The sequence below is a fragment of the Chiloscyllium plagiosum genome, unplaced genomic scaffold, assembly GCF_037043375.1.
Source record: "Chiloscyllium plagiosum isolate Xiang-an unplaced genomic scaffold, Cpla_swu_hap1 HiC_scaffold_8, whole genome shotgun sequence".
Taxonomy (NCBI): domain Eukaryota; kingdom Metazoa; phylum Chordata; class Chondrichthyes; order Orectolobiformes; family Hemiscylliidae; genus Chiloscyllium; species Chiloscyllium plagiosum.
The window spans coordinates 54,460,239-54,487,057 of NW_028270146.1; the positions used below are offsets into that span (position 1 = coordinate 54,460,239).

The following is a 26,819-nucleotide window of genomic DNA, read 5'->3' on the forward strand; positions in this document are numbered from 1 at the left end:
CACAGGGCAAACCCACGTGCTCCGTCAGGGCTCATGGGCACACCCACGTGCTCCGACAAGGCTCATGGGCACACCCACTTGCTCCATCAGGGCTCCGGGCACACCCACATGCTCCGTCTGGGCTCAGGGACACACCCACATGCTCCGTCAGGGCTCAGGGACACACCCACATGCTCCATCAGGGCTCCGGGCACACCCACATGCTCCGTCTGGGCTCAGGGACACACCCACATGCTCCGTCTGGGCTCAGGGACACACCCACATGCTCCGTCAGGGCTCATGGGCACACCCATGTGCTCTGTCAGGACACAGAGGCACACCCACATACTCTGTCAGGGCTCCGGGCACACCCAGGTGCTCCGTCAGGGCTCCAGGGCATAGCCACGTACTCCGTCAGGGCTCACGGACACACCCACTTGCTCCGTTAGGGCTCCAGGCACACCCCGTGCTCCGTCAGGGCTCATGGGCTCAACCACATGCTCTGTCAGGACACAGGGGCACACCCACATACTTCGTCAGGGCTCCGGGCACACCCAGGTGCTCCGTCAGGGCTCCGGGGCATAGCCACGTACTCCGTCAGGGCTCATGGGCACACCCACTTACTCCGTCAGGGCTCCGGGCACACCCACGTGATCTGTCAGGACACAGGGGCACACCCACGTGCTCCGTCATCTCTTGTGTCCTCTGCCCCTTAGGTTCACAAACCTCTCCATGCCGCAAAGCCCTGTGACAGATGTTACCCTGCGATAAGTCAATGCAACAGCCTGGGGATGAGCCTCCCTGTGGAGATCATGGACATCCCATTCTTAATGTCGCTGGGAGTCAATGGGATTATTCAGATGCGCGTTTGCTCGATGGAGAACTTCTCTCTCAGATCGAAAGTCCGAGAATGATCTGTCATAGGTCTGAGTGCCACCAGGTGAACCACTGTCGAATAAATGTGGCTCTTGCTATCATTTCAATCCCACAAGCCCTGAGACAAACTGGGTGGCCTTCCTCAAAAGCCTGATCAGCTAGCTCCTCTGCAATTCCACCAGTATTCTTTTCTTCCTTCTTCTCTGCTTCTCTGAGGAAGATTGACATTGCAGGACCACCTCGTCATACAGCTGTAGTCGTCTTTGCACTGATACTGTCATTTACATGGTCATGTTGTACAGCATAGATAGTAGTACCTGTTTTGTTTTGTGGGATATGAACATTGCTAACAAGGTCAGCATTTATTGCCCATCCCTAACTGCCCTTGAATTGATTTGTTTGCTCGACCATTTCAGAGGTCAGCTAATAAACAGCCACATTGCTGCAGGCCTGTAATCACATGTAGCCTGGAAGGAAAAGCAGCAAAATTTGTAAATGGTACATACTGATCTAGCACATCTTGTATACTTCAAAACTGAGCTCCAGTATGACCTCTCCCCACTGTGGGAGGCCAGATTTTCATCCTGAAAGTATGTCACTGAACAAGGTTTCATTTTTTCCAACAATCAATGATAAATATTGAGACTTGCTTTCAATTCCAGATTATATGGATGAATTAAGTTTCAAATCTACTAGTTGTTATATTGGGATTAGAACCCATATTCTCAAAGCATTAGCCTAGACGTTTGGGTTATTAGTCCAATGACATCACCATTATGTAACAATCTCCCAGCTGAAAGCACTTTCGAGGTGGGACGTAGTTTGGCGGTGGGCAGAAGTGAGGAAAAGTTTCAACAGGTACCAGAAAACACGAAGAATGATGAACCTACAGAATTACCTTCTTGAACAATGGAATTAATAAAGGAAAATTTGATGCTAAAATGGGAAAGAAAGTGACTGCTTCTCTGGATGAATAAACTAAATTGGCTTATATTCCTCCTTGCCTGTAATTACTTTGTGAAAATACGCCTAAAAGGCAATACATAGATGGAGGGGATAACAGACTGATTAAATCTACTATTTCCATGACAATATGAAACATACAGCTGCTCAAACTAGATCACTTTTAAAAACAATTAAAATCTTTATGAACAATTCCATTTTGTTACAACATGGGTCATTTTGCTTAATCACAACACTGACTGACCTGGCTGTCCACACTGTGGTTGACCAGTTCCAGGGGGTGTCCTTGTTCCAGGAATTTCCTGTCCCCTTTCATCGACACACCAGCAGTGGCCTGTACTGCCATGGCACTGCAGAGGCTTGAATTTCCCCTCCTCATCACACTCAGGGATATAGGCCCCAACAAGAGGTTGTGATCCACGCAGGTTCAGCTCTGCTTGCAGTCTCTCCCGATACTGTTCACAAATAGTCTTTGGGCGTTCATCAGTGGCTAAACAAAATAGTTTTTGAAACTTACAAATTAAAAGTACAACTCTCTCAAATTAGGTCACGTAATACCTCTCCATGCATTACTACATTTTTACCAGATTCTTTATATGAAAGAAAATATATTGGAACCAACATGCTTTAAATACACTTCACATGTATTCATTGCCTCAAATTGGTCCAAATTCTAATCGTTACCAGAGATGTCTCAGAACTCACAAGGTTTTAGTGTTTTGAAGTGTTGTGTAGCTCATATCAGACAATCCTAGGTGTTTGCAGGTATAATCTTATAAATGCTACTTTCTGAGAAATTATAGTGAAGAACTGCCTTGACAATAGTTTTCTCAGACAATTTGTTTCTTGTCATCTCATCAGAAATATACGTTTTGTTGTACATGGTGGATATTTTTACTTAGTAACGTGAAGTGGAGAAAATGTAACTTGTGGACATAGAAATCATGTCATGGAGCTGGTGAATAATAAAAGTGTATGAAATGCAGAAAAAGACCAAATGGAATGAAAGTTAAACCTAAAGACTGGAACACTTCAAAAAGGACAAGATAATACTTTTTGGTTTATTTTTATTTTCTTATCATTTTCTAATGGTCTCTGATCAATTTTAATTCATTATGCTTACCTGTTTGCTCAGTGCATGTATTCCTGAAGAGATACACACACTTTTCCAAGCTTGAAACTCTGAATAAATGACAAATTAATTTGATATGAACCAGAAAGATGGGAACAAAACAGAGAGATCAATAGAAATGAAGGATACCGCAGATATTCTGAGCTGGTTGACAATAGAAGAGAATGATGAGGAATGTGAGACAAATATTCAGGAATGATAATGAAATTTCTTCAGTGCAAATCGATATGCTTTATCCTGGTCATACTAATAGTTCAAACAATAAAGTAGGTGTTTTGTAAATACAAGAAACAAATGTCTAATTCAACTGCTTCAATGATGATCAGCTTTTCATACGTTTTACTAAGTTAAAACAATCACTTCAAAATAAGGTCACTTTCAATCTATTTTTTCTCTATATTTGGCATATTTAAGACACTGACTGACCTGGCTGTCCACACTGTGGTCGATCAGTACCAGGAGGTGTCCTAGTGCCAGGAATTTCCTGTCCATTCTCATATACACACCAGCAGTGGCCTGTGCTGCTGTGGCATTGCAGAGGCCTGAAGTTCCCCTCCTCATCACACTCAGGGATATGGATTCCAATAAGAGGTTGTGATCCATGCAGTCTCAACTGTGTTTGTATCCTTTCTCGATGTTCTTCACAAGCAGACTTTGGATGTTCACTGGCTGCTAATCAAATAAAACAACAATTGGACACATTTCCAAATTGTATGTATAAGTATCTCAAACTGAGTCAATATTGTTTCTTCTTGTATAGTGCATTTTGTCACCAGTCTGTTTTTTGGGGACAGAGAACACAATTAAACCAATAAATTGGAGTAGATATCATTTCTCACATTATGGTTAATTGAACAGCTCAAATTGATCCAAATTTTATCACCAAGAGGACAGGGGTACACATTTACCTAGTGGCATTTAGTATCTTCAATGAGTCTTGTCTGACTTATTTGTCATACACAAAAGTAGATTTTTGTTAAGTGTTATCTGATGTGTTACTTTTGAGAGTTTAATTGTGATAAACTGCCTGGCTGACTCATTGAATTCCATTGTTGTGTAATTGGAAATACATTTGGTTGACAATAAAGGATAGGTTGGTTTTATGTTGTAATGTGATTTGGAACAATTTTTTTTTGCTGGGGTCAAGGATTTTGGGTGAATTTTCACCTGACCAGGTGGACAGGATATGATTGGGTTTGCCACTGGGCAGTTTGTTAAAAGGACATCAGTTGTCATTGTGTTGGGAAGCCAGCAGCATTAGACCAGTTTCAACTTCCAGCTCCAATCTCCATGTCTATTGCAGAGGAGAATCTTCCATAGGACAGGTAGGTTGCCAATTTCAATATGGAGACAGGTGGCATTGAAGGTCAGTTCAGACAAATGTGAAGTGATTCATTTTGGTAGGAAGAACACAGAGGAAAAAAGTACAAAATAAAGACTGTAACTGTAAATGGAGTGCAGGATCAGAGCTTTATATATAGATAAATTATTGAAGGCAGCAAGGCAGACCAAGCGAGCAGTTACTAAAGCAGTATTAACTGTAAAAAAAACTGGAAAATTGTACTAATAAATAATAGTTCTCTTGGGCTTTGTTAATAGGGAGATAGGATTAAGAGCAAGGAAGTTACATTGAACTTGTGTAAGGCATTAGCTCCACTTCTGTTAAGAGTATTGTGCCCAGTTCTGGACTTTGCATTTTCAGAAAGGTGCTAAGAAATTAGAGAATGTGCAGAAAAGAGATGCAAAAATGAACAAGGAACTTCAGTTATGATGATAGATTGGAGAAGCTGGAAATGTGTTGCTGGAAAAGCGCAGCAGGTCAGGCAGCATCCAGGGAACAGGAGAATCGACGTTTCGGGCATAAGCCCTTCTTCAGGAAGATTGGAGAAGCTACAATTGTTTTCCTTCAAGAAAATAAGGTGGAGAAGAGATTTAGTGTGCTTTTCAAAATTAGGAGTGTTCTGGAAAAAGCAGATAGGAATAAACTGTTTTTCCACTTCTGAAAGCATTGAGAAAGAGAGGGCACAGATTTAAAGGTATTAGTAAAAGAAGCAAAAAAGCTATAGGAGGAGAGATTTTCTCATACAGCAAGTGTTAGGATTGAAGTCCATTGCTTAACATCGTGGTTGAGGTAGCTTCAATCGAGGTTTTCAGAAAGGAGTTAGGCTGTTATCTGAAAAAGATGATGTGCAGGGTTACGGGAAGAAGGCAAGAGAATGGGACAGATTAGTGGCTCATTCAAAAGGCTGGTGTAGACATGGACCAAATGGCCTTCTACTGTGTTGTAAAAATTTTATCAATTTGTGATAGCATACCATATGTGGAAAACATTTTATATTCAAAGGTAAGTGTGGAGAAAATTTTAAACTAGTGGCAATGATTTTACGTCATAGGATTAGTGAATGATAAAAATGATGAAATAGAAAGAGAAGGATTAGAACACAAACAACAAAAATAATTTCTTTTCAATTCTTTTCATCACCATTAATTCTCTTTTTAATTTTAATCCTTTGCATTCGCCTGTTAGCTCACCATATGTGCTTGTGAATCTTTGAGACATTGACACAACTGTCTAAAGTTAACAATCTGAATAGACGGTGAATTAATTTGTTGAGAACGAGTGAAACAGGAATAGAAAAGAGAGATCAGGGGAAATGCAAGGTATATGTTTATTATGAGCTGGTTGTCAAAAGGGGAGAATGATTGGATATGTGGTGGCAGAGGACAAACATCAGGAAAGGCAATCAAACCACATCAGCGTAAATAACAATGGACAGGTATTTTATCCCAGTCATATTTAGAGCCCAAAGTCAAAGAACAGATACAAGCATTTATAAACAGAGGAAATAATTACTCCTTAAATCACCTCTTTCAATGATGATCAGTTTTTCACATATACATTACAGAATAGAATCACTTTAAACTCTTTGAACTCATAATATCCTACAATATCAGATCTTTCATGCATTTTAAACCACTGACTGACCTGGCAGCCCACAGCGAGGTCGAGCACTTCCAGGTGGTGTCCGAGTTCCTGGAATTTCCTGTCCGTTTTCATATACACACCAGCAGTGGCCTGAACTGCTGTGGCACTGCACAGATCTGAACTTCCCCTCTTCATCACACTCAGGGATATGGATTCCAACAAGAGCTTGATTTCCACGCAAGCTCATTTCCATTTGCAGTCTCTCTCGATGTTGCTCACAAGCAGTTTTTGAACGTTCATTAATTTCTAATCAAACATAAAGAAACTGGTTTTGAAAGAATTACAAATTAACAAGAGCAAGTCTCTCAAATTGAGTCTATTGGGTCTTTTGATACCTTGTTGCTGTCAACAGTCAGTTCATAGGATAGACAACATCCCCAAGTCAATGTGTTTTAAATACAATTCATTTCACATTTCATGGTTAATTTATATCAAATTGATCCAGATTCTATCACAACTGTATCCATTAAAATTTAATATTTTCATAGAGTCATAAAACATAGAAACAGGCTCTTCAGCCAACCAAAAAAACACCAAACTACACTAATCTTGTTTATCTGCACGTGGTTCATAGCCTCCCCTGCCCTGTCATTTTAAATACTCATAGATGCTTCTTAAATGTTGCAAGAGTACTTGCTTCCAACACCCTCTCAGAATGTTCCATATATCTACCACCTTCTGGGTGAAAATGTTTTTTCTTAAATCTCTTCTAAACCACTTGCTTCTCATCTTCAATTTGTGCCCTCTGGTCTTAGACACATCTGCCAAAGAGATCCTCACAATCTTCTCTGTCTACACCTTTCAACTTTGTCTACCTCAGTTAGAACCCCCTCAGCCTCCTCTGCTCCAAGGAAAACAAATCCAGTTGATCCAGGAAACCCAGTCTCTCCTCATAACTGAGGGCTTCCATCCCAGGCAACATCCAGGTGAATCTTCTTTGCAGTCTCTCCAGTGCAGTCACATCCTTCCAATAGAACTGCACATGGAATCCATCTCTAAACTAACCAAGTTTAATAAAGTTGTAAAAAGACGTTCTTGCTCCTATGTTCTATGCCCTAGCTAATAAAGGCAAGCAATCCCCTATACCTTCTTCACTACCCTGTCTATCTATGCTGATACTTCCTGGAATTAAGGGCTACGGGGAGAACGCTGGTAAGTGGAGCTGAAATGCGCATCAGCCATGATTGAATGGCGGAGTGGACTCGATGGGCCGAATGGCCTTACTTCCACTCCTATGTCTTATGGTCTTATGGTTTTATGATTGATGGGCTTGTACACCAAAGTTCCTTTGTTCCTCAGTATTCCCTGGGGACTCACTGTTCAATGTATATATCCTTTCCTTGTTAGACCTCCCAAAATGCATCACCTTACATTTATAGGATTAAATTCTACCTTCCATTGCTCTGCCCAATTTACCTGATGATCAATATCCGACCATAGCCTGAGCCTATCCTTCTCATTATCAACAATATCATTAATATTCATGTAATTTGCAAACTTATCAATTATACCTTCTACGTTCACATCCAAATTGTTAAACTACAATTGGTTTTATATGTTAGTATTAGAAATGTTTTAGAACCCTTTAAGAGTAAAATGGAACAGGGCCACAATTTATGTAGAGCAGATGACACTCATTGAATTTTATATTTGAGAGATGTATTCTAGAAATTAAGCTGCTGTGGCAATGTTTCTATCTCTGTACCAGAAGGCCCAGGTTTCAAGTCCCACCTACTGTAGAGATGCATGATAGATAATTGGAACATTGCGTGCAATTGATGTTGCAAAACTTGAAAGGGTTCAGAAAAGATTTACAAGGATGTTGCTAGAGTTGGAGGGTTTAAGCTATACTGAGAGACTGAATAGGCTGGGGCTGTTTTCCCTGGAGCATCGGAGGTTGAGGGGTGACCTATAGAGGTTGATAAAATCATGAGAGGCATGGAAAGGATAAATAGAGAAAGCCTTTTCCCTGGAGTGGGGACGTCCAAAAGTAGAGGGCATAGGTTTAGGGTGAGAGGGGAAAGATATAAAAGGGACTTAAGGGGCAACTTTTTCATACAAAGGGTTATGGTGGAGGCTGGTACAATTAAAGCATTTAAAAGACATCTGGATGGTTATGTGAATAGGAAGGGTTTAGAGGGAAATAGGCCAAGTGCTAGCAAATGGGACTAGATTGGGTTAGGACATCTGGTCGGCATGGACGAAGGGTCTGTTTCCATGCTGTACTTCTATAACACTATGACTCTAACTGGTCTGGGAATACAGGTTTCAATCCCACCATTGCAGCTGTTAGATTTTAAAGGGTAATTGGTTGAATTAGTTGTGAGTTTCCGACAATACAATGGCTTTAAGAGGTGTATTTTGTCCTGGCTTTTTTTTTGAAGAGCAGTTTTAAGCCAGAGGTGACGAGCTGTCTCTTCTAAGCCAATAAAGTAAACAGTTTGAGAAACCCTGGCCCTTTTTAATTGAATAGGTTAGAACAATAGAGACAATATGAATGGGTGGAGTCAGGCTTTCACAGAACCAGGGTTTTAGTTTAACTTTCATTAGTTCTTGGGGTTATGAAGCTGGTTGTAGAATCTGTTTCATCTCTCTCTGCCACAGCAAAAATCTCTGCCAGAAATTTCCCTTGGTGTTCTTTTCTCTTGAACTGGAGAAACACAACATGTGAGATAATCTATTTTATCAAATTTGTCTTTACTGTTTGCAAAACCATTCTTCACACAGCAGAAAGTCACTTAGCAAAGGGATAGGCAAAAATTGGCAGGAAAGTAAATTCTAAGATGTAAGATCATGAAATGGAAATGTACCAATGTAACATGGTGTAAAACACACACGTCAATCTCCTTGTGTAACTACAAATTCCCCTCTTCCTTTTTCTATTACTCCCAAATGGTGCTAGCCATATGACTTCAGCAGAACCAGAGGAAGGTTGCTCAATGCCTTGCTCTGTCTGCTCAAATGTTCTTCGCCCTAGGTCCTCTGGGGTTGGAGCCTATAAAGACACACCAAAGACTGCCCCATCAGCACCAATGCAGGAGCAGATTTGGCCATTGAGACAAGGGATAGAACATATGATTCCAGTTGAGGGGCTGCCAATGGGGGAAACGGAGTAGTGCCACCAAGGAGGGGTAAAGATTCAGAGATTGAAGCACCTTGAACAGCACATTCATTTCCATGTTCCCTTGACCCATCTTCTGTCACCCTCATATCCCTGCAACCAATAAGCTGGACAGCACTTTCCTGCATTAAGAGAGATAGCGTATGACCAAGGCCACGTTTTCCAAAAATACAAACTGAAAGAATTGTGGATGCTGGAAATCAGAAACGAAAGCTGAAACTGCTGGAAAAGCTCAGCAAGTTTAGCATCATCTGTACAGAGAAATCAGAGTTAATGTTTCAGGTCCAGTGACTCTTTCTCAGAAAAATCCTGCTTCAGGCTGTATTCTGAGTGGACATGCCATTGGCAAGCACTTGGTCGAGGGCCACATCTGATGCTCAGTGTCGGTGGCCACACTTTCCACAAGAGTAGATATCAGCACAAAGACCTGAGACACCTCAGCATGTATGTCCTGCAGTTCTCATCAGGGGGTGTATCTGAGTTAATGGAGGAGGCACATAAATCAAGTGATCATGCTTTCTGAGAGATGAATAGCCACTCTTGAGGAGTCTTCTTTCTGGTTGTTGAGCGTAAGTGGCTTCATCTGGTTCGCATCATGCCACTTGATCTAGTTGTTTGGGAAATGGGAACTGAGATGCAAATGAGTAGGAAAGTCACCTACAAAAGCCCAGTTGAACTTCATGTTCTTCCTCATGCTTTCCCTCTGTCAGTGAGTTAGGAGGTTAAAATTCCATCCCTCCATTGACTAGTGCTCCCAGGGATGGGAGCCTCAGTGGAGGTGTGGTGAGTGAAATAGAATAAAGTAATGTGACATAATTTAATTTAAGTTAATTTGAATTCAGTTTAACTTAACTTTTATTTAATTTGATTTTAGTTTAGTTTAAGTAGACACGTTTGTTCTGGTGGAATAGTAGGTAGTTCATTATTAATAGAATTGTAATATGACATTGTTGTACTGCCTCTTTCTGTTTTTTTATATATAGATGTTTTATAAAAGATTTGAAAAAGTTTCTAATAAAAATATTTTAAAAAAAACATTTCCACCCATGTTACAGCATTATTAAATGACAAAAATATAAGAATAGTAGAAAATATTCAATAGAAAGATAACATAGACTGGAACATCTAAATAAAAAGGTATCACTATAACTGACACAGAAGCAGAACATTGAAGTAAAAACAAGTGCCAGGGAAACTCAGCTGTGCAATGCAAAACAGAGTTAACATTTCCAGTCAGACATGACTCTTTTTCAGTTGATTTCACCAAGTTCCAAGCTAAAATCACTTTAAGTAAATTAAGGTTCCTTTGAATCTTCATTTTTCCTACAATACTGGTCATTTCATATATTAAAACATTGACTAACCTGGTACGCCACAGCGGGGTGGGTCAGTTCCAGGAGGCGTCTGAGTCCCAGGAATTTCCTGTCCATTCTCATATACACACCAGCAGCGGCCTGTGCTGCTATGACATTGCAGAGGTCTGAAGTTCCCCTCCTCATCACACTCAGGGATATGAATTCCAACAAGAGTTCCACGCAGCCGCAGCTCTGCTTGAAGTCTCTCTTGATACTGTTCACAAGCAGTCTTTACCCGTTCATTGATTGCTAACCAATGAATAAAGAGAATTGTTTGGACAGAATTACATATTTTCTCAAAGGACCTGTTTTAAAGTGCACTTTCACTATTTTGGATTTCCAATACTACAGAGGTAATTTCTACTGCTTTGGTTTCCAAATGGATTGATGTACACACCTCTGCAGCAGCAACAGGAACTTTACTGTTACAGATCCCATGATCATCTGATTTGAAGGTAGATATTTTCTAACCAACCTGTTCAGAGATATTACTACACACCTCTGTACCAGGTGGGACTTGAACCCAGGCCTCCTGGCTAAGAGGTAGGGACAATATATTTCCATGAATTACACACAGATGCCCAAACAAGTTCCATTCAGACACACTTTTAAGAACATTCTTTTTAACCCTTTTATTTGCTGTTACACTGGTCATTCTCAATATGCAAACAGTGACTGACCTGGCTGTCCACATTGTGGCTGACTGGTTCCAGGGGATGTTCTCGTCCCTGGAATTTGCTGTCCATTCTCATATACGCACCAGCAGTACCCTGTACCGCTGTCGCACTGCAGAGGCTTGAAGTTTCCCTCTTCATCACACTCAGGGATATGGACTCCAATAATAGGATGTGATCCACGTGACTCTGATTGCAATCTGTCTCGATGCTGTTCACAGGCAGTCTTTGGACGTTCATTGTTTGCTAATCAAACAAAAAGAAACTGATTTTGGAACAATAACAAATTAAAAGTAGAAATCTCTTAACTCTGGTCATGTAACATCTCTTCCACCTTGTATCGTGAACGGCCTGGTTACAGCTAATACGTATTAATATGTTAATTTACTGAAAAGTGATGGAAGTAAAATAGACCTTGGGGCAAATGGTTTATGTCACATGGTTGTGGACTGGCAACAACCTAAGGAAGCATACAATTACAACAGAAAATGACACTCTAGAATAATTAAACATAAGGAACTAAAAGGCTAATGCACTGAATGGTTACAGAAAGAAGCGTATTGATTTCACTCTTTCTGCAATTTTGATATTTACAGATTTAAACAAAATTAGTTTTTATTCACATTGCTCATTACATCTATTTCTGAATCCTAGAGTGAACTGTCATGTTTGTTCAGCTGAAAAATCTGAATAAATAGCAAATAAATTTGGGGAGATAAAGAAAGCAAAGGAACATCTGTAGAAAAGAGATCAGTAAAAAGGATATGGGACATACCGAGAGCTGGGCAACAACAGACACGAATGATGGGAGAGGTGGGGGCAGCAATTGTGAAGGATAATCAGACCTTTAGGATGCAAATAAATGTTTCTCAGTGTTTTGTTCCTGTCATGTGTCACAATCACTAGCTGATCCAAAACCGGCTGTTCCATAATAAGCTGTTTTTATAAATTACATATTACTGTGTGGCCAAATTTAAGGCTAGACTCACTTAAACATATTAGAGTCTCTTTGAACTCCTCTATTTTGCTACAACCTGGGTCATTTTGCTGAATTACAACACTGACTGACCTGGCTGCCCACACTGTGGTTGACCAGTTCCAGGTGGTGTCCTCGTCCCAGGAATTTCCTGTCCCCTTTCATCCACACACCAGCAGTGGCCTGTACTGCCATGGCATTGCAGAGGCTTGAAGTTCCCCTCCTCGTCACACTCAGGGATATAGGCCCCAACAAGAGATTGTGATCCACGCAGGTTCAGCTCTGCTCGCAGTCTCTCTCGGTGCTGTTCACAAATAGTCTTTGGGCGTTCAGTGGATACTAAATCAAACAAAACGATCCTGATTTTAAAATAACTGCAGAACAAAAGTACTATCTTGCAAGTTGAGTTAAGGAATGTTGCTTTTTGTTGCTGTCAATTTGTTTATTAGAATCAAACAGACAGAATGAGTAGGAATTTTACAAATACAAATTAGGTCATGTGATGTCTCTTTTTCTTTGCACAAATGTTGTCAACAGCCTGATTATAGGAATTAAAACAGCCATAAGCTGATCTGCTTTCATGTCTTGTACATTTCATACAATGCTGTATGTTCTTCATCTTCTAGTTCAATTCATGTAATGAGCTGCTGTCCCCACCAGTGTTCAGACAGAACTAAAGTTCCATAGTTTAGTGGAGACCTAACACTAGGTTTTCTTCATTATTTGATGAATGTTCTTTTGTGAGCATTATTGGAGGAACTGAGACAGCAGCTATTTCTTGCAGAAAATGTTCTTCTCAGGAAAGTGGAAGGAACTTTGGTCAAGTAGGCCTGTGTAGGATTTATTTGACTGAATTGTGATATGGGAAAAGATGATGTATGGCTTATCTACTGACAAAAATGCAACAGGTATAGCAAATAAAAAAGCTAAATGTCTGAGGGTTTTTTACTTTAATCCTTCATCATTATCTTTAATCCTATAATCATTGTTTGAGTCAAGATATAGCACCACTTTTCCAAAGTGGTTGGCCTGAATAAATGGTGAATCCATTTGGTGAGATCCAGGATGTCATAGAAACACCAATGAAAAAGTGAGATCAGTTGATAGAAGAATATAAGGGGTTGGTTGACAACAGAAGATAAATATGGGAAAGGGATACGGAAATACCCAGGGAAGACCATGGGACTTTTTTGGATGTAAATGAGTATGGTCAGACATATTGCCCAGTCATATGTACTGAATAATACCAACATGGGTGAAAGGCCATTAATAGTCACAGGAAATGATTAGACCAGATCACCTATTCCATAATAATGTTTGTATAATTTACACAAATGAATTGCTAAACTCCAAGTTAGACACATTTTTAAAAAAAATGGCTTGAACTTCTCAATTCGTTTTCTGCAATGTGAGTCACTGTTTAATTATAATACTGACTGACCTGGCTGTCCACACTGTGGTTGACTAGTTCCAGGTGGTGTCCTTGTCCCAGGAATTTCCTGTCCCCTTTCATCCACACACCAGCAGTGGCCTGTACTGCCATGGCACTGCAGAGGCTTGAAGTTCCCCTGCTTATCACACTGAGGGATATAGGCTCCAATTAGAGGTGTCAAGCCTAAGTGCACTCTCTCTTGGTGCTGTTCACAAAGAGTCTTTGGACGTTCATTTGTTACTAATTAAAGAAAAAGAACCTGGTTTTCAAACAGACAAAAACAAAAGTACAAAACAGACAAACAATGTCATGTAATATAGCCTCCTGTATAGGGACTATTTCACCAGCCTCATTATGGGATATAAAATATACCTATACCCATATACTTTAAATACAATGCCCCTCATACATTCTAGGTGCATCAGCTGAATTTGCTTTTAATTCTTTCAGATATGCCTGTTGTCAGTCAGAATTTGGATTTTGAGTGTGGTTTATTCTAGATATCTGTGTATATTTTACTTATTAGCAATCATTACAAAAGTTTACTGTAAAGGGCTATGCTGGCAGCAACATCTCAATGAACCATGTAATTGGAAAGGGAAATGATTAGCAGAAGAGCGTCTGTGAGATTTATTTTGTTGGAATGTGTTGGGGAGAAAATCAACTTTGGAGTGAAAGATTTTGGACTGAATTTTAATCTACATGGGCACTGAATTGAATTTTAATTTAAGGGCAATGTGAGTTGTAGGAGGGGATGGTGATGCCTAAAAGTGTGCGAGGAACAGAAACAGATGTAATTTATCTGCCAGTATCTTTTTAACTTGAAATCTTGCTGTACTTGGACATCAGAGATGGACTGTTGGATGCCTACTAGCTAACTCATGGTCATTTTTCAGGTTTCTCATCCTATATACTGCAGGAAGCATGATGCCAACCCACCTGATACAATATCAACTCCATTACTTAATGGGACACTCCACACATAGTTAAATTTGAAGTTGCCATAAAGAAACTTCGAGAGGGGTAAAGATTTCACCCCACTTCAGCAACATATCCCTCATGCTGAGGGAGACTCTATTTCCCAATAATGAGAGGAAGCAGCCTGATGGCAATGCAAAGACAAAGAGAATGTGGTTGAAGGTTGTCCAGGAGGTCAACAGCAGGCGGGTCGCACCAAACTGAGGGAGTGCAAGTTGATGTAGTGGAGAGATCAATAGCAGATCAGGTTTAATGCTGAGAAGTACTACGTAAGCATTTTGGTAGGAAGGATATGGACAGACAATATAACATCAGGGCTACAATTCTAAAGGAGGTGCAGGAACAGAGGAGCCTTGATGTGTATCTACACAGATCCTTTGAGAGAATAAAACATAGTGTTTCCTCAGCTTTATTAATTGTGGCATAGTGTACAACAGCAAGGAGGTGATGCTGAACTTTTATAAGACACATCGGACATTAACTAGAATATTGTATACAGTTTTGGGTACCTCACTGTAGGAAGATCTGAATGCATTGGAAAAAATGCAGAAGAGATTTGCAAGAAGGGTTCCAGGCATGATAAACCGCAATCATAAGAATAGATTGGAGAAGGTGGGATTGTTCTCAGAGAGAAAAGGCACAAGGAAACCTGATAGAAGTTTAAAAAAAAAATCATGAAGAGGCTTTATAAAGTATCTAGGGAGAAACATTTGTAAAATTCCTAAAACACGTTGGTATAAATTTAAAGTGATTTGCAAAAGGATCTGCAAGCTGTATCAAAACCTTTTCATACAATGCATGGTTCAAATTTGGAAGGTACTGCCTGAAAGTCTGGGGGAAGCAGGTTCAATTGAGACATTCAAGAGGTCATTAGATTATTATTTAAACATAACCAATGTGTAAGGATACAGGAAAAAGGCAGGAGAATGGCATGAGGGATGGTGTAGACATGCCAGGCTGAATGGCCTCTTTCTGCACCATAATACTCCCGTGATTCTGAGTCATTTTTCTGAGTTTTCTTTCTAACTCTGAAATGATTTCTGAATTTCAGCAGCAGCTTTTAAGCAACAGGAGAGAGAAAGAATATAGATTGCTAACAGCAAGGACCGAAACATACTCTGTCTCCCTGATTCCTTTTTATATCTTGAAATGCATTGCTCAGTGAAAAAAGCAAATTGGGGAGATACTCATTCATTGAGAATTCATAGAGATTTCCAAACTTTGCCTGAATGAACATATAAGCAAATAACAAAACAATTCAGGCCTTTGATTAACAATCTAATACACCAAGGTCACTGAGGACTTCTAAAATGTATAGCTCTTATTCTTCCCTCCTTTTCAAACTTATTACATTGATTCTGTGCATTTGATTTTGATTTTTATCATTTTTAAATTTTCAGTTTTAATAAATAGCTAGTTAAAAAACATAGTAAATATGTCCTTTTGAATCATATACTATTCTCCTCATGGTTCACAATGCTTCCAAGTTTCACATCATCTGCAAGTTTTGAAATTCAGCCCTGTCCACCAACTCATTAATATGTCAAAATATTAGGAATGTAAAGCAACAAGGAATATAAAACAGACTGGAAAATTTTCTATAGATATGTAACCAGAAAAAAACTTATGTAGCAGAGATAAATGTGTAGGAGAGGTAGAGGTAGGAGAATTTATAATAAGAAATAGAGAAACGGCAGAGAAATGAAAATGTACTTTGTTTTCAGAGACGAAGACACGAGGTTTCATTAAAATAATTAAGATCCAAGGATCAAGTGAGAATGTAGAAATGAAAACAAATTAGTATTAGTAAAAAATTAATATTGGATATAGTATTCAAATTTCTATCAACTCTGAAATGGTGTCTGAACATTAGATGCAACCCACTGTTTAAGAAAGGATGGAGGGAATTGGTGGTCTAACTCAGCAGTAGGGAAAATAACAGGATCTGCTGTAAGGGATGTGGTAACTAGATAGTTAGAAAATAATTATCTGACTGGACAGAATCAACATAGATTTATGAAAAAGAAATTATGCTTAACGATTCTCTTAAGAGGATATTATTAGCAGAGTCAATAAGGAGGAATCATTAAATTCAGTGTATTTGAATTTTCAGAAGGCTTTTGGTAAAGCCCCACACAGGAGATTAGTAAACAAAGCTAATGAGCATGAATTGTGGGTAATATAGATTGAGGATTGGTTAATAAGCAGAAAGTAGGGAAGGAATAAATGAGAACTTCTTAGGTTGGCTTACACAAGGATCAGTGCATGGCCACGTACATTCACAATCGACATCAATGATTTGGTTATGGGTACCAGTTATAAAAGTTCCACGTTTGTACATGATATAAAACTTGGTGGGAATGTGAACTTTGAGGAAGGTAGAAGGAGGCTTCAAGGGAATTTAGACAAACTGAGTAAATGACCAAAATATGGCAAATAGAATAGAATGTAGGTTTAAATAGATCAGTAGAAATGAACGATATAAATGCCCATTCTAAATGGTTCACGGTAGAAAATACTGCCAAGACAGCAAGACAAAGAATGCTCCTCAGGTCTACTGGTTGCAAATATAAGATGATCAGAACTTTTATCCCACCCACGCCTTAACAATCATGATAAGAATTGCATATCCACAGATACTTACAAATCATTAATTGACCATTTCCATATGATCAGAATCTATGAATTTGAATTTTATCCAAACTCAAAGTTAAATTCACTTTAAAGCAAATGCAAAACATTTTGAACTCCTTATTTTTGTATAACATTGGCTATTTTACTTAGTTAAAATACTGACTGACCTGGCTGTCCACACTGTGGTTGATCAGTTCCAGGTGGCGTCCTAGTCCCTGGAATTTCTTGTCCATTTTCATAGACACACCAGCAGTGGCCAGTACTGCTCTGGCATTGCAGAGGTCTGAAATTTCCTTCATCATCGCACTCAGGGATATGGATTCCAGTAAGAGCTGGAGATCCACGCACACTTAGCTCTGTTTTCAGTCTCTCTCGATGCTGTTCGCAAGCAGTCTTTGAGTGCTGAATGGGTTCTAATCAAATATACAGAAACTGGTTACAAAATAAGGGTGCAGACTATGTAAATTTGGTCATGCAATGTCCGCTTATAAAAAAAACTCATGTACTAATAATTGAGAATGCACAGAAGGCCAAACCTAGAGGATCACAGCTATTTCAGAGAAATATGGTGACTACAAAGAAAAGGAGGGGCACAGCCATTGAGCATTTGAAAATAAAGACAAGAATTTGAAAATTAAAATGACGCTTGACAGGATGGATCAGCAAGAACAGCAGTGATAGGGCAATCATACATACATTTACCCAGCAGAATTTAGTACAATTAACTTGTTCTCTAAAGCTCCACACTGACAGAAATCTGAATTTTTACGAGTCCCGTTTGATAAATGTTAATTTATGAGGGTTTATGTTTGGAATGGTTAGAGCAAAAACATCTGAGTTTTAAAAAAAGTCTTCAGTGTAATTGGATAAAATCTGGTTGTAGAATATTTTTGGCTAGGCTTTTCTGTGGAATTTAGTCAGAGGCAAAATTGAAATTGCTGGGTAAGAAATCATATCCAAACCAGTGACTTGCACTCTGCAAGGCATCTAAACAATATATATGGCATTCTTTAGTTTTTCCTTTATGCATTGAGGTTTTTAAAATTTTTAAATATTGCACGCCAAGTTGTGAAAGATGAACATTGCAGCAAGGGAACCCGAGACTTGAGTGCTCAAAGCAAACAAGTGTAGCTCTGGAGACAAATCATTTAAAAAATTATGAAATTAATAGCTGAGTGGCTGACAATGATGTGTGGATATTTTCAAAGTCAAATCTGATATGGAAAGTGGAATAAACTGAGAGAAAGCAATATTAAACTAAAGGAGAGAAAAAAAGGAAAAGAAAAGTTTTCATTGATAATCCTCCAACCATTAGTACTTCAAGCAATGAGATTCAATGCTCACAATAGTTAAATTTCAATATTACAGAGAACGATTGGCAGTAACTAACACTTACCATGTTTTTAAAAATGTAATGGTACACAAAATGATAAGGCTTAGCACCCTGTGGTGTGTTTAATTTATATCTACCACGCAAGTACAGCTACTTATTGCATTTAATATATTTTCATGATGAAAAAGAGTGAGATAGCACTGTCTGTATGCTATGAGTTAAGATGTAGCATAACTAATTACCATTCAAACCTATAGTCAACTGTACCCCCATCAAGTAAAATAAGTAAACAAATGGCAAGAGATAAACATGAGATAAACAGAAAGTTTCTAAAGCACAACTGACCAGTGATTTTGCTTCCTTCGAAATTTCAGTAAATCGGCAATTTAATGAGATAACAACTACAATTGAAATAAACAAGACCTACTGACCTGAGTGCCTACATGTTGGTAGATTATTTCCAGGCTGTGTTCTGGTTCCAGAAATTTCCCTGCCCCATGCATCTACACACCAGCACTGGCCTGTACTGCTGTGGCACTGTAGAGGTCTGAAGTTGCCCTGCTCATCACATTGAGGAACATGCATACCAAAGTGGGGTCTTGGGCCACGGGGGCTGAACTCAGCTTCCACTTCATCTCGCAGCTCCTCACAAGCAGTCTTTGTGCGTGATACAGGTTCTGAAAAAGAAAAACTTCTTTGTCAGCTGTGTTGCATGAATTACAGTGCTGCAAACTTCAACAAGATGCAAGGTATCAATGCAACCCCAGCATCCCAAAACAATTGCCTCCCACACTTCCCCAAAACCCAGCCCACCAGTCCCAGTAAGAGCTTAGTTAGCCTGTCTTAGAATTAAGGTAACTGCAATATCTTCCAGTTAGAGAAAGGAATTGTCCAGGATTCACAGCCTGTTGCAGCACTGATTGTCCTGCCAACAGCATTGGAAATGAGCAGAACCTCCATTAGTAAGTGGGACGGCTGGTCAAGTTAAATCATCTGATGGCCTGTGTAATTATGAACAGCTGAGGGGTCTATTCATTGCACTGAGATGGCTCGGAAGTCACCAACCCTGCCATTTGTCATCGTGGTCAAAGGTCTGGGCACAATACTGAAACAGTGTTTAGACAGGTATTGATTCCCTGCCTGCTATTAGAATCATTTTGCCTGTCCAAGACAAGGAATTTGAACTTAACTACTGCTATCTTCTCCTCAGCTGCCTCGCTTCAATCTTTAGATCAGAAAACCATCAACTTTGACCTTCCTTCCATCGCTTAGCTACGCTTTCTGTGCCCCTTGAGCAAGCTGCCATTACGCTGTCAATCTAATCTCCATTAATCTAGACCTGTCACTCTGCCTTTGCTGAACTACAATCCATCATCTTGACCCTCTCTTTATCACCCATGACCTGTTTGTGGCAACCCTCAACTCTCACAGGGTCACTGTTGACCTGTCTGTAATCATCCTTCATTTCCCTTCTCTCATGTTTGACCTGCATCAGTAGAGATTGACCTTCCTTCAATCAGCCACATCTCTCTCTCTGAGCCCCATGATCTTCCTTCGGCATCAACATGACCCAATCTCCCCTCCATGGACAGCCATGCCCCATTCTCCCAACACATTGTGGGGTGATGCGCTTTGGAAAAAGTAACAAGACAAGGCGTACTCAATGAATGGCAGGACACGAGCAAGTTTAGAGGAACAGAGGGATGTTGGGTTGCTTGTCCACAGATCCTTGAAGGCAACAACATAAATTATAGGGTTGTCAAGGCCGCATATGTGACACTTACCTTTATTAGTCATAGCACAGATTATAAGAGCGGGGGGTTATGTTAGAGCTGTACAGGACTTTTGGTCACGCCACAGCTGGAGTACTGTGTGCAGTTCTGGTCATTTCGCTAGGAAGGATGTGACTGCACTGGAAGGGTAGCAGAGAACATTGAACAGGCAGAGAAGAGGGGACCTAATTGAGGTGTATGAACAAATTGAAGTGTCAATAACAATGAGGGCACATCTCTAAAAGTCGAAAAGTCTGGCACTGGAAAAGCACAGCAGGTCAAGCAGCATCCGAAGAGCAAGAGAATCGACGTTTCTGATGAAAGGACTTATGCCCAAAATGTTGACTCTCCTGCTCCTTGGATGCTGCCTGATCTGCTGTGCTTTTCCAGCATGTTTCAACTCACACTTTTAAGAAGAAGGCAGGCGGTTTAAAGGAGATTTCAGAAAATAAAATCACCCAGATAGTGGTGGGAAACTGGAATGCATTGCCTAGCAAGATAGATGTTTCAGGAAACTGTACAACTTTTAAAAGTACTTGAATGAGCACTTGAAATGTCATAACATTTAAATCTATTGGCCAAGTGCTAGAAAGTGGGACTAGTGTATACTTTGAGTAGTATTTTTGTCCTGGCAGACCCGACGGGTTTGTGCTATATGATTCAATTATTCTCAGACAGTCAACATCTGCACTCAATGCAATAGCTCAGGTTCTTCTTCCTGGTCCAAAAAGGTTTCTCTATTTACAAATGCAGCTCCTACTTACTCTTAATCCTTCAGGAAGATCACTCTGCCTGCTGTCTACCAAGACTTGTTCACTGGTGACAAATCACTAAGGTTCAATTCAATTTGGCAACCAAAGTGTTTTAATGAGTATGCATTACACTTGAATGCATTAAAGGTTGGTCTGCACTGGTTGCTTTCAGGCAACACAATCTGTATTTAATCCAATATTAATTTACTTCCTGCCACAGATGAGCTGAGGTGGCAGCCATCTTGGATGGACTGTACACTGATGTGGATTTGGTTAGCGTCTGGTGGTGGAGTGGAGTGCAGTGTCCCTAACTCAGAGTCAGAGGCCTGGGTTCAAGCCCCACCTGTTCCAGATGTGTGTCATAACAGCACTGAAAAGGTTGATGTAAAAGAAAACCTGATATTGATTGTCCACGAAAGGCAAATAATATGTTCTGTATCACGACTGTGATACATCCTCGAAGCAGGAAGTTACAATAGTTTAATGAGACGTGGGGGCAGGAGTTAAAGTTTGAATGGTTAGTTTACTGAAAGCACTAAATTGTTAAAATAACTGAGCTATTAATATCATCAGCTGAGACTGTCTGTATGGAAAACTAAGAAATAGGGCTGGATTTTAACTCCTGGCCAAAAGCATGGCAGAGTGAATGGAATGCTGAGATAGGAGTGATGGTAGGGAGACTTGACCAATTTTAACAGCCAAGCCTTGTTAGGATATTGTTTGTAAGCACCCAGGGTCACCTCTTTTTAAAACAAGACTGCACTTCAAATTAAATAGGAGAGAATGAGGACTGCAGATGCTGAAGACCAGTGTTGAAGAGTGTGGTGCTGGAAAAGCACAGCCATTCAGGCAACATCCGAGGAGCAGGAGAATCAATGTTTTGAGCATAAGGACTTCATCAGGAATGATGAAGGGCTTATGCTTGAAACATCAATTTTCCTGCCCCTGAGAAGCTGCCTGACTGGCTGGGCTTTTCCAGTACCACACACTTTAACTCTGCACTACAAATTAACCCTGGACTCCCACATAGTTAACAGAGCCAAAATAATATTAAATCTGTTAGTTAAACCTCCTACCTTCTTCTTAAAAGTATGATTGCAGAAGATAATTCTCCTGTTTTTCCCCGTCCTTCAAATCAAATCCTAAAATAGACACAAAGTAACTTGGAAATAAGATTTGATTTTGGATTCCTACCTGGCTCGATTGGTCTACACTGGGTACCATCTCCTTCATAACCAGGGTTACATCGACAGACGTACGAGCCAGGGGTGTCATAACAAGTTGCATGTGAATGACATAAACCCTCAGTACATTGGTCAACAGCTGCAAGAAAATAACACAGGCTGACTTTAGTCAAGTTTGCATCGCTCAAATTTCCTCCCTGCTTTTATTACTCTCCTAAATAGGTAGTTTCTAAAAGAGTAGAGTTCCATCATTGGAAGCATAAGCACTGCAATCCCTTCACAAAAAATTGTTCTTTATGTTGGAGCTTGTTAACAAACAGATACACACACACACGCACATATTCACAGTGGTTAATGGATGGTGCAGTGTGAGCCCTGACTGACTCACACTTCACTAGGTGAAAGTAAGGACTGTAGATGCTGGAGATCAGAGTCGAAGAGTGTGGTGCTGGAAAAGCACAGCCCGTCAGGCAGCATCCAAAGAGCAGGAGAGTTGACGTTTCAAGCATAAGCCCTTCATCAGGAATGATTCCTGATAAAGAGCTTATGCTCAAAACATCGACTCTCCTGCTCCTGGGATGCTGCTGACCAGCTGTGCTTTTCCAGCACCACACTCTTCGACTCACACTTCACTGGTCAGAGACAATTGCAACACTGAGTGCTACCTAAATTGACATTCTTCTGGTTCCAGCAAAGACAGGGAAACAAGCTACAACTTTCCTCTAGGTAGGACTGAAGCCCATTTCATGTTGTGTACTTAACTACAGTGCTATGGAAAATAAATAGGCTTGTGTAATCAGGCACTAATGGATATTATACAAAATACTTTAATGTTGGAAGGTTCATGAGCCCTTCTCACTGGGCCTGCATTATCAGTTCTTTTATCTGTGGTGGAGTTTGCTTTGTTAAAGACTGTAATGTGTGGAAACATTGCAACATATCATTAACATTTTAATCAATATAGTATTGCATGTAATGTAATATTCCTAGCTACTGATGCCATCCTCTTTTCAGCAACTATCTTGACGGTGAACCGGGCTGACTACAATTTTCATGTCTTTGGTGCCAAAGTTGAGTTTCTGACATACAATCACTAAAACTGTCTATTTCCACCTCTATAATATTGCATAACTCCACCCTTACCTCAGCTCATCTGCTGCTGTAGTCTTCATTCATGTACGTTACTTTTAGAAGACTAACTTTCCATATTCATTCCTCCATAAACTTGAACCGATCTAAAACTCTGCAGCTGGTATCCTACAATGGATTCTGGTCCAGCGACATCTCAATTTGAAGATCATCATCCTTGTTTCTAAATCCTGTCATTGTCTCATTCTGCCTACCTCACACCCCTCCTCCAGCTCCAAAGCCCTATGTGAAATCTACATTCAACAAATGTTGGCCTTTGACCATCCCCAATTTTAATTTCTCCATTATTGATGGTCATGCCTTCAGTTACTCAGGCTCTATACTCTGGAATTTCTATTTTTATACTGCTTTTTCCTCTTTTAAGATGCTCTTCTGAGGCTGCTTTTCTTGACCAAGTTTGTATCCACTTTCACTTGTACTAGCAGCAACATCTATCTCATGAGATGGTGGTTTGCATCATCATGGTCAACTCTGTGTTAAGTATTGCTCAGGCTGCCTCAGAAGCCAACTGGACCATGGGCATTTGACATTTGCTGCAAAGGAAGGTATCAGGCTGAGAAGGTGCACAATTCATTGACTTATGGTTTTCCCAGGGTCTCACCAACCAGTTGATCATTTCATTTCTGCTCATCACATTCAATGTTCTTACAGACAGAAGCCTTCAGGAGTCATAGCTATCAGTAACTGTCTCCCATTAATGTCCACTATCTTCATGTTTCACTTAGTTTTCTTGTCACAAAGGTATGGACATCGAAGTGTCATGACCCAATGGCCAGTCACCATACAGAAAGTCTTCATTACATAGCTATCATCCATGATAGGATTGTGACTAAGTCAAAGCCATTGGCTCAGCAAATGTGTGTGCTGATGAGATTAATGAGCTTCAGGAGCTGAATATATGACCTTGTTTATCTCCACTCGCCTCATTTTGTGCAGCTTGGTATCAAATTCTGCTTTACAGGTGAAGTGTCTTAAGACATCGCATTACATTAAAGATGCTATATGAATGCAAATTGTTTTTGTTTTTTTAAAATTTCTGCCAGAAGTTTTCCTAATTCAGCCATTCAATTATTCAATATAACATAAAACATAGAACCATACAGCACAGCTAATATATAAATGAAATAATCACAAATCTATTTTTGCCACCAGGAAATTGTCTGATTTCATTTGTCACCTCAAAACTTTATTTTGTCAAAAATCTTTGGGCTAATTCTGTGAACACAATGTGTTGGCCAATGAATCAAGGCCAAAGTGCTATATGTTTTAACTCTGAACCATGTTCCCTTAGAATGGAACCTCCTCTCTGAGGAATACAGAATTAATCCTACTGTTCTAGTTTATGACTTACCATTTGCTGATGTAGATGTGAGTTAATTGCATTAGAACTCAGGGTTGATTCTCTTCAGCACTCCTTTAGCCAAATCTTTACTCATCCATTGTAAGTCTAGTATTGTTCTTGATTGTGTGAGCTTTTGGATGCAAGAGACTCTGGATGCAAGAGACACTCCAGTACATGCTGTCCTTATTCAAAGCTGAGTTGGAGGAACTGGACCTGGTGTGGAAATGCTCCAGGAGAGACTACAAGAAAGGAGAGGGTGGCATGGTGGCTCAGTGGTTAGCACTGCTGCCTCACAGTGCCAGAGACCCAGGTTCAATTCCTGCCTCGGGCGACAGTCTGTGTGGAGATGTGCAGGTCAGGGTGGATTGACCGTGCTAAATTGCCCATAGTGTTAGGTGAAGGGGTACACGTAGGGGAATGGGTCTCGGTGGGTTGTTCTTCAGAGGGTCGGTGTGGACTTGTTGGACTGAAGGGCCTGTTTCCACACTGTAAGTAATCTAATCAGCTGTTCATGCCAATTCAATTTTATTTTGTTTATATGCTTCATTGGGAAATCTCAGAACTTTATGAAACCATGTGGTTTAAAGGCAATACTTCCACTGGGTCACAAATTTAGAAATGTTAAAATAGTAGCTGTTGATCATCTTGCAAAACTGTAATGACCACTGTGATAGAATTCTCTACATGAAAATGATATTTGAAGTTGTGTTGTTTATTTCTGCTGTTACATGAGTCGCAAACATCAAACTATCCTCAGACTCTTTTCATTGTTAAATCGAACAAGTATGTTTTGTGATTAAGACGTGTAACTATTTGCTTTATGACACAACACACTAGTTTTCTGGAAGCTGCATATCCAGAAGTGATAGGCTATAAAATAAAGGTATAATTCTCAGCAACTTACAATAATTAGCAATACTAGCAGTATTAATATAAGTAATCATTATTATGTTTAGCTTTCACTGTAGTCTTCAAAGCTATCACACATAGGAATATACACAATAAAAAACTGATTATATAGAATTTGTACTGATACATTAAATGGCTGACCAACCTCCCATGGCATCACACATTGGATCTGGAACGCAGTGAGCTATAATGGGGTCCATTGTGAGCTAGTGATTAGAACACTACAGCAGTGGGGATCAAGAATTGAAGCACAGTGGGTGGGGTATCAGGTTACAAAATGTTAACATTGAAAGCACTCACTCTCAAGAGTTATGGTTTTATTTGTTCAATGGAAACAGAGACATAACAAATGTCTGTGGCAGTTGCTCTTTGAATCTGATTCCCTACCAGACAGAATCTGATTTCCTACCAGATATGTGTTAGGAAAACCATATTTTGAACTGTCATGTCAACTTTCTATTAAGTTGGATTCCAAATTTTAAAATGAATTTTAAAAATGGTCTTAGGCAGTAGCTCAAAGTGAATGCTAAAGAATCAGAAACTTGTTTTACATTCGACCAGGTTTTTAGGGGTGGCATGGTGGTTCAGACATTAGCACTGCTGCCTCACAGCACCAGGGCCCCAGGTTTGATTCCACTTCAGGCTACTGTCTGTTTGAAGTTTGCACATTCTCCATGTCTACATGGGTTTCCTTCAGGTGCTCCAGATTCCTCCCACAGCTTAAAGATGGGAAGGTTAGCTGGATTCGCCATGGTAAATTAGTGTCTAGGGCTGTTTATGCTATGTGGGATGGGATGCTCTTCAGAGGATCAGTGTGGAGTTGATGGGCCAAATCACCTTGTTCCACACTAGGGATTCTATGATTAAATTGAAAAGGATTTGTCTTGAAAAATATTCTTATCCTGTCTTACTTGAATTGAGATGGCATGTGGGTCTATCTACAGCATGTGGATTGCAGCAGTTCAAGACTTTTGCTCATTACCATCTTCTCAAGGATAACTGGCGATGAGCAATAAACACTGGCCTAGTCAGCGACACCCATGTCCTAAAGGTGAACTAGAAAAAAAAGGTCTAGGAAAGTAGGTTAAAGTGAATGCTAAAGCATCAGAAATTTGCTTTACATTCCAGCCGGTTTTCTTTTCTAATCAAATAGGGGTACAATTCACAATCGTCGCTTTGAGTATTTCCCCCAAACTTTGTACTGTCACTGCTAGTTCCCTATTTAAAATTAATGTTGATTTGTTCAAAGCAGAACAAATGGCTGCTGTCAGC

The 26,819-nt window shown here is 39.9% G+C and overlaps 1 protein-coding gene across 5 annotated transcripts in view; it reads right to left on the reverse strand.

Annotated features, from left to right (window-relative positions):
- nid2a (nidogen 2a (osteonidogen)) overlaps positions 1-26,819 on the reverse strand; it is a 113,913-nt gene that overhangs the window by 60,482 nt on the left and 26,612 nt on the right. For 3 of the 5 annotated variants that reach the window (XM_087989855.1, XM_087989852.1, XM_087989854.1), the window contains exons 11-20: positions 22,158-22,286; positions 18,871-19,116; positions 17,274-17,519; positions 13,504-13,734; positions 12,156-12,401; positions 11,093-11,332; positions 10,422-10,661; positions 5,937-6,182; positions 3,377-3,622; positions 2,063-2,308 (exon numbers count right to left, since the gene is read on the reverse strand). In XM_087989855.1, coding sequence (XP_087845981.1) covers positions 2,063-2,308; positions 3,377-3,622; positions 5,937-6,182; positions 10,422-10,661; positions 11,093-11,332; positions 12,156-12,401; positions 13,504-13,734; positions 17,274-17,519; positions 18,871-19,116; positions 22,158-22,286 — 2,316 coding nt within the window. The remainder of the gene's footprint in view (positions 1-2,062; positions 2,309-3,376; positions 3,623-5,936; positions 6,183-10,421; positions 10,662-11,092; positions 11,333-12,155; positions 12,402-13,503; positions 13,735-17,273; positions 17,520-18,870; positions 19,117-22,157; positions 22,287-26,819) is intronic. The other 2 variants (XM_087989853.1, XM_087989856.1) reach the window with 2 other exon arrangements.